At 56.6% G+C, this 12,048-nt stretch overlaps 2 protein-coding genes across 4 annotated transcripts; one reads left to right on the plus strand and one right to left on the minus strand.

The window, feature by feature from the left end:
* Positions 1-113: 113 nt before the first annotated feature.
* PPIB (peptidylprolyl isomerase B) lies at positions 114-5,490 on the plus strand. Its single transcript, XM_002914240.4, has 5 exons — positions 114-388; positions 1,122-1,235; positions 2,162-2,255; positions 4,476-4,660; positions 5,140-5,490. The coding sequence occupies exons 1-5, from the start codon at positions 254-256 to the stop codon at positions 5,260-5,262; spliced, it is 651 nt and encodes a 216-aa protein (XP_002914286.1). The 5' UTR covers positions 114-253; the 3' UTR covers positions 5,263-5,490.
* SNX22 (sorting nexin 22) lies at positions 3,946-11,369 on the minus strand. Of its 3 annotated transcripts, XM_034660848.1 has the most exons (7): positions 8,972-11,369; positions 8,494-8,577; positions 7,975-8,079; positions 7,256-7,350; positions 6,837-6,869; positions 6,531-6,598; positions 3,946-6,069 (listed from the first exon to the last, which is right to left on the minus strand). In XM_034660848.1, exons 1-7 carry the CDS (start codon positions 9,038-9,040, stop codon positions 5,948-5,950), a joined length of 576 nt encoding a protein of 191 aa, XP_034516739.1. In that variant the 5' UTR covers positions 9,041-11,369; the 3' UTR covers positions 3,946-5,947. The 3 variants fall into 3 exon arrangements, with proteins under 3 accessions (XP_034516739.1, XP_034516741.1, XP_034516740.1); XM_034660850.1 differs by lacking the exon at positions 8,494-8,577; XM_034660849.1 differs by lacking the exon at positions 6,837-6,869.
* Positions 11,370-12,048: the final 679 nt, after the last annotated feature.

A 12,048-nucleotide genomic window follows, 5' to 3' on the forward strand; every position in this document is an offset into this window, starting at 1 on the left:
ACAGTAACGTGGCAGCCACCCACGAGCCCGCGTCTGGGCCAGCCCCGTCGGCGGTCCGGGCCACGCCCCCCGCAAGGCCCTACTACCCCTCGCCGAGCCAGAGGGGGGAAATAGGGACCACCTCCGCCAGGAGGCGGGCAGGAGCCCCGGTTCCCCCCCAGCCGCTCTCGGTGGTGGCGCCGGTGCCCACGCCGACGCGTCCCCACCCTCTTCCGGCCCTCGGCTGCCGGGCCGCGCTCTGTTCGCCCGGTGGATGCTGCGCCTCTTCGAGCGGAATATGAAGGTGCTGTTCGCCGCCGCCCTCATCGTGGGCTCCGTCTTCTTCCTGCTGTTGCCAGGTCCCTCCACGGCCGACGAGAAGAAGAAGGGGCCCAAAGTCACCGTCAAGGTCCGTCCTCCCCTCTCCCGACCTGCCTGGTGAGGCCCAGCCCTCGGCGCCGCGGGTCGCCGGTGTCCGAGGCATTTAGGCTCACGGAGCTCGGGCCTGGGCGTCCTCGGCTTTGGCTCAGCCCCTCCCTAGGCTCCCGGCTGTGGCCTCGTGGCGTCCAGGCGGTCCTGCTCGCTCAGACCAGCGCATGCCCAGCTCCTCCCCGACACCCCAGCCCCGGCCTTGAGCCCGGAGCCCGCAGCGGGCGCCCGGCATGTCCCGCTGGGGCTGGCACTGTCAGCCTCAGCGCAGTCTTTGCGAATACCGTCCGGCGCTGGGGAAACGGTGAAAGACCACGTCCGGCAAACTGAACCCTTTTTTTACTTGGGCCAGACGTTACCCACTTGCAATTACGAAGCACAGCAGTCTAGTTGAAACTTGCACGATGAGCTTAGATTCCCCTCCTTATGGTTTTTTGATGTTCATTTCTAGAATATGTGCTCGTTATGTAGACTAAAGGTTGTTTGTTACCCTATAGTCTAAAGGGAGTGCAGACAAACATTTTCTGGGAAAAGGGTCTGGCGCTTTCATGAGATTCTCATAGGGTTTTTGTCACCACTGAAATCAGGCTCAGAATCACTGCTCTCAAAATACGGCTCTTTTCTCTACCACCTTTGTGGTAGCTTCTTGGGCCCTCCCTTCCCTGGCAAGACCCCTTCAAAAAGGCTACATTTGAAATGGTCTTCTTCCTCAGGTGTACTTTGACCTGCGAATTGGAGATGAAGATATAGGCCGGGTGGTCATCGGTCTCTTTGGAAAGACTGTTCCAAAAACAGTGGATAATTTTGTGGCCTTAGCCACGGGAGAGGTAAGTGGCTGGAGCAGAGGTAGTTGAACTCAAGTGAAGTTTGCAAGTAGAGCTGGCCGCGAACTGAGGTGCAGAGCGTGGCCCGTCTATCAGAGTAGCCCTCACCAAGTACCAGGTAACCGCTGTCCTGCAGCTCTGGGAACCTGGTATTATCGTATCTTCTGGAGGTTTTAAACTAAATCCAGAAATATGGGGGGTTTTTTTAGTTTTTTAATTTTTTATTTTTTGGAGAAAATGTTTCATTTTTAAGACATTGCAGTAATCAAGGAAAAGATATCCGTGGAAACTAGTTTGTGGCGTGTGCACCAGAACTTTCTCTTAAGGGTAAGGGGCCCAGAGCTTCCCGGGTTTTAAAGAAACAGGTGTGCCCTGTTTAAGAAAGTTTGTATTCCTCTTAACTCTAGAGAACAAACTGGTGGTTACCAGGGCGGGGAGCAGTGGGGGGAGGGGTGAAACAGGTGACGGGCATTAAGAGTACACTTATGAGGGGCACTGAGTGATGTATAGGACTGTTGAATCACTGTATCGTACACCGGAAACTAATAGCACACTGTTAACTGTACTGGAATTAGAATAAAAAATAATAAAGAAAAAATCTGTATTCCAACTTTGCAGTGACTCAGCAGGTAACTACTGTTTTTTGGTCCGTTTTCTTGTACCTGTTCTTAGGATTAGAAAAAAGTGAGTGGGGAAAGGTGGAGACGTTGTGTGAAGTAGAAGTGTGTAAAGGCAGAGGGGTGTGCAGCCCGTGTGCTCCACGTCTGGCCTCCTGGTAATTGCTCACCCACTAGCGTGTCGAATGATGAATCTCGTCAGCAGTGGCGTCTCTTCTGGGAGCAAGAGCTGTGGGCTGGGTTCCTGCAGGGCCTACTTAATATCTGCCTGGTGCCTCACGCCACCTCTCACCTTTTCCTTCCCTTTTCTAGAAAGGATTTGGCTACAAAGACAGCAAATTCCATCGCGTGATCAAGGACTTCATGATCCAGGGTGGAGACTTTACCCGGGGAGATGGCACTGGAGGTAACCTCAGGTCCTCTGGGCAGCAGGGTCTGTTGGTGCAGCCTCCAAGCTGGGAGGGCTGGGCCGTGCTGGGCAGACGAGGCCTCCTGGAGGCAGGACTGGCACCCTCCTGGGGACCGGCTGCAGCCTTCTTTGTACAGGGACCCCAGGACAAAGGAGAGGAGAATGGCGAAGGGGTCGTGTGGCTCTCACCCCACCAGCAGGCCTGCCGGTCAGGGCCTTCAGCCTTGGTGACTTTTCTCGAGGCACCCCGCTGGGGCTAGGGGAAGCAAAGTGAAACACGTGGGTGACTCCAGGTCAGGCTCTGTCAGGTTGTTTACCATCTAGGTGGGAGGAACCAGGGGAACATGACATGGAAGCTGTAGAACGGTAGGGAACCTAAGTGATGGCCGTCGGCAGCGGTCTGAGAGACAGCAGACATAATACAAAGCACTGCATGCACGGGGTCAGACACAGCTGGGTGAGATCTGCCATCTTTGTGCTTTGTGACCTCAGGCAAGTGAGTCCTCTGAGCTTCAGTTTTCTCTTGTGTGAAGTAAGAGTGGGAAGAGGAGGGTGCTGCCTGGTGGGTGCCCCGCGTATGGTAAGTGGGCTGCTGTCGAGGTGCGAGCAGAGTCGCCGCTTCAGGCCAAGTTTACCAGGAAGTGGCCTCATGAATGTGAGGGAAGATGTGGGCAGGGTCCTGGCCGGGGAGAACTTGGGCAAAGAGGCAGGACTAAGCTGAACCCACCTCTGTTCTGTGGCAGGAGCTTGGCTGAAGGTGGGGTCCGGAGGTGGAAGGAGAGTACACACTGCACTGGGGGCCCAGAGTGCCAGGCTGTGGCCAGACCTGGGAACCTGGGTTTGTCCTACATGGAGGGAGGGTCCACGGAGGCCTTGAATGGGAGGAAGACCCAGGCACAAATGAGTTCGAGGCTAATAATGTGGCAGTTTTTCTGTGTGTAAAAGGCTTGTGATGGTTCTCTGGTATACACCGTTCCCACTCCAAGCATGGATCGTTATGCAGTGGGGGCGGCAGGAGTGGAGAGGAAGGATGAATAGATAATGCGGGTGGGAGCCACATGGACAACGTGCAAAGGAAAAGTTGTCAGAAGAATAACTGAAGTCTGGAGGGAAAGATGATGAAGAGTTACCCATTTGAGTTGGGGACTCCTTGTTGGGAAGAGGATCGGAGCCAAGGATGGAGTTGTGGGGGTTTTGGACAGTAGCAGTAACGGAAATCCTGCCGTCACTGGAGACGTACAAAGAGGGCTCTCACCAAGGGGAGACTCTTGGCCAGCACTCCAGCCCGGGGTCGCTGCAAAGGGTCAGGTTGGTCCCTGGCCTGGTAGTGAGATGCCCCTCCACCCCGCATCTAGTGATTGTCGGCTTCAGCTTCCCACCCCACCCCCATCGCTGCATAGGCAGAAATGCCTCCCTGATGAGCAGAGGTCCAGGACAGCCCCCAAAGCTGGGTCCCTCTTGTGGAAGCACAGGGTGCATGAGGTATGGGTTTCGTGAGCAAGTGAGCTTCAGAGGCGTTGGGTACGACCACATAAAGCTGCTTTGTCCCTGGGCTCCTCCAGGGCCGATGGCATGACCCTCCCGGGAGGAGACAAACAAGGATCTCTGAAACCGTGTCTGGGTCTGCCCAGCTCCCTTTCCCTGTACCCTGGCCGCAGACCCCTTGTGGGTAGACACACCACACACGTCACCAACAGCTTTTATTTTGTGTTCATTGATAGGAGGCTCTTGATTGCCTGGGACCCAAGTGGCAGCCCCTCCCCATTCATCTCAATTATCTTCTGTGCTGTTAGGAAGAAAAACTGGTGCGCCACAGCTGTCCTCCTCTTCTGGAGAGTTCTTTACCTCCCCTGCCCCCTACATAGCACCTGTCTCTACTAGAGTACCTCAGTTCCTGTGGCAGACCTCCCAGGCCATAGCCAAGGGTAGCTGTTGATCTATGCCGTATTTAAAAGCCACTGATTAAAAGCCATATTCTCAGAGTAATCCATCGATCCGGTGAGCTGTTTACTAAATCAGCCTGGCTTCATGCCCCACTTGGTCTGTCGGTATGGTTTGGCTCTAAGACCAGAGGGTAGGAAGGGGACCGCTTTTATGTCTGTATAATCCACTAGACTTGGCCTGACACCGAAGATAGGTTGAGTCCCTGGAATCCTCACCCCAGAGATCTGCTTGGTTTGGGCCAACTCGGCTCCCTGACCTACTCTTTCCTCCCAGGAAAGAGCATCTATGGTGAACGCTTCCCCGATGAGAACTTCAAGCTGAAACACTACGGGCCTGGCTGGGTGAGCATGGCCAATGCAGGCAAAGACACCAACGGCTCCCAGTTCTTTATCACGACGGTTAAGACAGCCTGGCTAGATGGCAAGCATGTGGTGTTCGGCAAAGTTCTGGAAGGCATGGTGAGTGTGGGGGGCTGGGGCGCCACATAGTTTATCCCTCTCCCAGCAGGGAACCCAGATTCTCAGTGTTATGTATACAAACCTGGGGGGAGTCAAGAACTACCCTACGTCTCTCTGCCCCCAAGTTCTCAAGTCTTCAGCCTGCACAAGGGCAGGAGCCTCCGTTTCACTCACTCCGTGATATGCCGACACAGCCGAACACGATGTCCCTGAGAAGCCACTTGGTACCCGCTCCCCCACCACCCTCGTCCTCCTCGCCCTTAGCTCAGCTGGTCACACGGCAGAGGATTGAAACTGCTGCATCCTCTCATCAAAGCTGGGCTCTCCCTGGCTAGGATTCCCTTAGCATCCGGGTGCCTCGAGGTTTGCATGCTGTTCATCCCACGGGGAGCTCAGCCTTCCCCGGCCATATTCTGGGGTCTTTCTCCCTTGAGGGGTGGACCTCCTGACTCACTGTGCTCTTCTGCCTTCCTTCCCAGGAGGTAGTACGGAAGGTGGAGAGCACCAAGACCGACAGTCGGGACAAGCCCCTGAAGGATGTGACGATCGCAGACTGTGGCAAGATCGAGGTGGAGAAGCCCTTTGCCATCGCCAAGGAGTAGGGCCCCAGGGACCTCTTCCCTTTGAACTACCGTCTGTGCGGCCCTGTTGCCTTCCCACGGGTGAAGACCGCCCGCCACAGGGCTCCGTGCTGCATTGGTCCTCGTGCTGGCATCTGACGGAGCGGACCCCTCCCTTTACATTCCGCAGGCCTACCTACCGGCCTGGTTTTGTAACAAAGTCCTACCAGTGCTGACCAATTAAAAAAATGGTGGGTTTTTTTTTTTTTTTAAACCAGCGTGTGGGCTGGGTTCTTGGGCCGGGTTCTTGGGCCTGAAGCACCTTCCCAAGTCCCTGTCCCAGCATGTCTGGGATTCCTGTGGCAGGGGGTGCCTGTCCCCTTCAGGGACTCTGGTCTGCACCCTCTTCCCAAGGTAACTACACAACTAGCAAGCAGGCGCTTTTGCTCCGTGCTTCTAATCTTTGCTACTCGGGTGCCTAACCCTTTGCTTGTCCCCTGCCCCCTTCTGGTGTAGGGGAAGAAGTACATCTCTATCTTTTCGTAGCCTACCTCTAAATGGACTTCTCCCTTTATTCCTTATCCCCTGTTGTCCCTGCCCTGGCACCTGGGGTGGGTAAGTAAGTCCTGGGTTGGGGCCAGGGGGGACCCAGCCTCCTCGGAGAAGGGGGCACATACACTGAGGCACATGCCTGTCCTGGCAGGTGGCCCATAGGCCTCTGGGCTGGTCAGGGCATCGGTGGCAAAGGAGTAGGGTCACAAGATGCCTCTGGCTGAGCTTCAGCTGGCCTGTTGCTGATGCCGTAGAGGCCCTGGAGCACGCCATTCACCACCACGTTGGGCAGAGGTTCTGTGGGACCGAAAGAAAACAGGAGGAAGGGGTAGGGGACTGCAGGGGAAGAAAAGATGTGGGGTGGGCCTAGCCTCGGGCCTGTAGTTCTTTGAGCTCCTGAGCCCATAGGCTCAGCCCCCTCCTCAGGAATAGAGGTCCCTGCCAAGGCCATAGGTAACAGCTGGCCCCCACAAGTGAGGCCTTGGCATGCCCCGCTCACATTCTATTCACATTAGCTTGGTAAAGCCAGGTTGGTGAAGAATGGAGACCAGGAGAGCCAAGTTTATTTCACTACATCTGCTTTCTGAAAGAGAATACAAAGCAGGCTATAGGAACAGCAGGACCGGTGTGGCCTTGCAGGCAGTAGGCATGAGGTGCTGCCTGGAGGTCCTGAGCTGGGAAATGGCACATTCACCCCCGACTCCCACCCTGGTACCTTGGCCCTATAGTTGGATTATAGGTCAGAGGCCCCCCCTCACCTGGGGATGGACTGCAAATGTAGGGATCCACGCGGAAGCTGACGACAGGCCGGTGGTGCAGCTGGGAGCTAGGAGGGAAGAGTCCTGAACAGTGAGGGAGAGGCAGGGTAGAAACCAGGGATTAAGATCACTAAGCACCCAAAAAGGCAAAGGTGACTGGGACGTGGGCTCAGGAGGCACCAACAGAAACCGGGATGGCTGGGGTGAGGGGAGAGGGAGGGAGAGATAGGCCGGACAGCTGCAGGCCGCCCCAGACGCACGGCCACTAGGGGGCAGCAGGAGCCGGCGGCAGGGGCTTTGACTTGCCTGCTGTCGAGCGGCAGGAACTCCCCCAGGGCGCTGAAAAGAGGAGACGCGCTGTGAGCTGCGGTTGGTGTGGGGGTTGGGGGCCGGGTGGGGGAGAGGCAGGCGCGTGAGGAAGGGGTGGAGACACGCAAGCCTAGCACTTCACCTCCCAGGGGACCACTGCTTCATATTTGTAACAAGCTCAGTTCCGGAGGTGGCTGGGGTAACCAAGACTGTCCAGAAAATAGCCCCTCTACCCAGGCCAAGAAAGCTAAAGAGGGAGGTCACGTCTCAGAAAAGCAGCAGGCCCGTGCCTTGACCGATGTGGAAAGGGCTTGGCCTCTAAAACCTTTCCTCACCTGCTTGCGGCAGAGAGACCCTGTCGCCCCAGCACCGGGGCCCCTCTCTCTTGCCCCGCCATGTTCCCCAGAGGAGCTCACCCCCAGCTGCTGGCCTTAGGATCTGTGGGGAAGTGCCGAAGATTCAGGAATTCCAGTAACTCCTTGGGCACATCCTGGTTCAGGTACAGGACACCCTGGAGAGATCAGAGGGAACCTGTAATCAGACCAGCTGTGTAACATAGAGAGCCAGGTGCAAAATGGAGAGATGGGGGCCTTCCAAAGTGCCTTAAGAATTTCAAGAGAGCAGAGCATTAAACCAAACTTGGGGCCCTTCTGAGCACTGGGCCCTGGGTGACTACATGGGTTGTAAGCCCAGGAAGCCAACCCGGCCTGTGGAATCTGGCATCACTGTGTGGGGAAGAGGGGGAAGGATCCCCACCCAAATCCTCAGCATGGAGGGTAGCGCAGGCCGTCACCCTGCAGGAAAGAGAGAACTAGCTTTCATTGAACTGAAACCACCTGCCTCCATGTTACCTCATCCCATTCTATCAATACACAGAGGCCTGTTGGGACCCATTACTGCTCAGAAAATTGAGGGTTGATGTAAAGAACTAGAGATGTACTGTATGGTGACTAACATAATAAAAAAATTAAAAAAAAATTAAAAAATTAAAAATTAAAAAAAATTGAGGGTTGGGGTAGTAAACAGCATGCTCGAGAGGTGGGTCCCCTTCACCCCCCGTCCCCCCCCCCGCCCCCGTCTGGGCCACACCTCTGGTCCTGCAGCCTGGGCGGCAACAGAGTGACCCCGTGCACACCTGGATATAGGTCTCCAAGCCCTGCCGCCGCTGCTCCAATCCTCTGGTCCTCCAGTTAGGCAGGCGTTTTGAGGGGAAGTCGGGCACTTTGTACAGTTTCTTGATCTGCCAGGAGGCACCGCGGTGCCGTCACAGCATTCTGATTGAGCCCTCAAGCTCACTGCGCCCAAGAGTCTCTCCCAGTCCTCCCGCCCCCACCTCCAGACTTCAGACTCTACCCTGGGGCAGATCCTAGTGAGTGATGGTTGGGACGGGGGGCGAGAGAGACCCCAGCCCCCCCACCCCCAACGCCCGAGGGCTGGCCGGCGTTGGCATCGACAGTACAGGCTGGGCCCTGCCCCTATGCGTCCATCCCAAAGCCCGCAGGGAGGTCTGTGCCCAGGACCGGAGCCCTCCAGGGACTGGGGCGATAATGGGGGTGGCAGAGGATGGGGCCGCAGTTCGTCCGCCCGTCTCCCAGGAGCTGGGCAGGAGCCGCGCCGGGGTGGGTCGGTCGGTCGGTCGGCGGCGCAGCCTCACCCGCTTGTGCAGTGCGTGGAACTCGCTGTAGCGCCTCTGCACGGTGTGCCTGCGCCCGCGGCACAGCACTTCCACTCGGAACACCTGGCGGGCGCGGGCGGGCGGCCAGGTGCGCGTGAGGCCCCGCAGGAGGGCTCAGCAGGACCCGCGCCCGCGACGCGCCCACCCTCCCGCGCTCAAAGGCACAAAGCGGCCTGGGAGCCCCGCCAATCTCCGGGGACACTCCCACGCTCCCCACACACTTAGGGAGATGGGGAGGGCGGACCCGCCTCTCAGCTCCGTGCAGTCCCTCGTGAATCCGGACCGTGGTCCCCGGAGCTGGCAAATCCAAGGAGCCCGAGAGCCTCGGCAGGCGGTCTCCGGACGGCCTGACCCGCCGGGCTCCGACGCTCCAGCCGCGGCGCGGGATCCCCACTGCGCTCGGCGCGGGGAAATCCGGCGGGTCCCGTGCCCCTTCCCAGCCAGTGTCTCCGCTCACCATGTGGCCTTTCTCTGGGCTCTGCCTGGGATCCTCGGGCCCCACCGACGGGATGTGAACTTCCAGCATCCGCACCCCGGCTCCAGCCCCTCCGAGCGCCAAGCTCCGAGCTAGACCTCTCCCAGCTCAGACCACAGACCCCAGCGGGCCCGGACCCGCAGGCCCCGCCCCAATTTGGCCCCGCCCCGGGCGTTCCCTCGCACCGCCGGGTCCTGCGAGGGGCAGATTAGGCGGCGCGCGGGGAACCGGGGGCGAAGTACCGCCCCCCGAGCCTAGCGGGCCGCACGTGGAGACCCTTCTGCGGAGAGTCATCCGTTCGTCAGCATTTACTGAGTACCCGCTGACTGCCAGGAATGCAGATGAGCCCAAATCTCACCGGCTCTTTATGGCGCGCCTAGTAAGGACTAGGGTCTGTGGGCGTTGGATAGGGAGGGAGGCAGGGCCCAGACCTCCGCGCCTACCTTGGGGCCAACCAACGGTGTCTGCCTTCCTCACGCCCATCTCCGGGACCAGACTGCCCCCATCCCCTTCCCTCCATCTTTCACCGGGACCCTGGGAGCGCAGCCACACCTGGAGAGGGCTTGGACAATCTGGCTTTGATGTCCGCCTCTCCCAGCATCCACAAGCCCCTTCATTCGTTTTTTTCATCCATACATTTATCTTTCAGCCCCAACCTGCTTCAGGTCCAGTTTGCCGGGAAGAAGCAGTTTAGGGACCTGGGCTCTGCGTTGGCTTTCCTGAACTGTGTAGATCTGTTCTCATCTGCAAAATTGGGATAATAGGCCTCCCTCAGGAGAGTGTATAAAAATTGAGATGATCGTTGTTAAGCCCTCAGCAGAGCAGGTGTTGAGAAGACGGGTTTGTCCTGGAGGCAGAGGTGGGTGGTTCCCTATACAGGGCAATAGACGGGGAAGAGGGACTGTGGGAGATGGCCCTAGGCTGCTCTTGCCTACCCCTTCAGGCAGGGCCTTCCTGGGTATGGGGCAGGATTTAATCCAGAACTCTCTCACCCCTTGGGCTAAAAAAAGGCCTCTTCTCTCCCACTGAGCCCCCTACACTTCAGCCATAAGGGAGCTGTCTGTCCCATTCAGCAGAGTCCCATTCAGGACTCCTCTGACTTCTCCCAACAAAGGTCTGGGCAGTCCGTGGAGGGAGAGGAGGCTGGAGGCCTTGTGGTGGGAAGGAGGAAGTAGAACACCTGTCTTAGGGGAGGGGCTGGGGACTGGGGACCACTGACTCACTTCCTCCCCACTAGACCAGAGGTGCTTCAGAACTGGAGCAGAAACTCTCCCCACCACCCCCACCCAGCTCTGCTCCCAGAGAGAAGCTGAGAGGATGACCCCAAAGGGGGCAAGCAGGTCTCACTTTCTTCCCCCAAAATCCATCTCACAAGAGCCCCAGAATCAGGAAGCTGAAACTTCCCGTTAAGGGAAACGACCCATTATGAAGAGAAGTGCTGGGGTTTCATTTCTTTCCTTGCACTTTAGAGCCCCATCACTCAGAGACCCTGACCAGGACCCTTAGACTTCTAAACTTCTTGGTCACCTGTCCTAATGACTGCCCTGTCTCTCTTCCTACGACCCAGAAAATTGCTACATCTCCTAATGGATCTCCCTGTTTTTCCTTGCCTCCCTCTCTCATACAAGGTCCATTCTCTAACTAGCAGCACAAGCCACCATCAAGGCATTGCTTCAAGCCATCAGAAGGTTTCCCGTTATACTGAGAACAAAACCCATCCTCCCTACCACAGTCTACAGAGCTCTAAGTGACCCAGCCCTGCCTCCATCTCTCATCTCATTTCCTCTCCTTCCCTTTCACATACCAGGCTCCAGCCACAGTGATCTTCAAACCCAACAAGCTCTTTCCTGCCTCAGGGCCTTTGCGCTTGCTGTTTTCTCTCCCTGGAACACTTTTCCCTGACTCCTTACCTGGTGGGGTTAACCTAAAATTTCCAATTCTTAGCCTAAAACCTCCTCAGAGAGACCTTCCTTCCCGACCACTTACCCTGTGCTATCACCCTGTCTCCCATTACATAGTTAATGTCTGTTCATTGTGTGCCTCCCTCGTTTTCCTGACTTGGCTGCAGTCTCTCAGTGCCATCAGGCCAGGGACCTGGTCCTGTCTGGGCTTGCTGCCATGGTGCCAAGGATGCGGAAGACACTCAAAAAACATTTCTTAGTTGAGAGCCTCTATGCCTGAATGGCAGAGAGGATGCTGGGGAAATGCTGGGGAGCAGAGGGAAGGCCTGGGAGAGAGAGGCAGGAGGGAGGAGTTAGAGGAAGGCCTGTGGGGGGAGGTGGGGGGTAATTTTCAGAACTGGACACCTCTCTCCCTCTCTCTCTCTGCAGATTGTTGTTCACCTTATTTACCTGCTTAACTTTCAGGTGTTCCTGAGAAGCCTCAAATCAATGGATTTCCATCACCAGTTACACAGGGAGATTAGATGCACCTGGCTGGTCAAGCACCTGGCAGTAAGCCGCAGCTCCTAATTCCAGTGTTGCACGGTTACACGAGGGAAAGCTCCAAATGAAGAAAGACAAGATTCTTGGCCTGGAGACATTTTAGGATGTCTCTGGGGAGATAAGTTCTGGAGAATATTTTCCTGTCAAGAGGAATGCACGACACACTGTAGCGTCTAAAGCACGTACTGTAGTCAAAGGAAAAGCTTATTTTCTGTAAGCACTGGCCCGCTCAGTATATGAACTCGGCGCTAAGTTCCACACACTCTAGGACGGGTGTGCAGACCTTCAAAGTGGCTTCTTTACTGTATGAGCTTTTGTCTTTTCTCCATCACTCCCTAACACAGGAATTTAATTTCCAACTTTCTGCCTGAAAGGGGCTTAAAAGCACTGGTTTCTTGGCCACAGTGTTTCCAGACCAGATTATAGAGCAGTGGTTCTCAGGCCCCCACAGGCATCATCCTCATCACCTACAAGACCTGCTGAATCGCAAATAGGGCTCTGAGCCCAGTTTTCGGAGCGTGGGCGGTGTTCACAACTCCCCGGCCCTGCGGCTGCTCCTGGTTGGGGGACCACATTGTAGGCAACAGTCTCTTGACTCCCACACTGGCCCCTGGA

The sequence above is a fragment of the Ailuropoda melanoleuca genome, chromosome 5 (assembly GCF_002007445.2).
Source record: "Ailuropoda melanoleuca isolate Jingjing chromosome 5, ASM200744v2, whole genome shotgun sequence".
Taxonomy (NCBI): domain Eukaryota; kingdom Metazoa; phylum Chordata; class Mammalia; order Carnivora; family Ursidae; genus Ailuropoda; species Ailuropoda melanoleuca.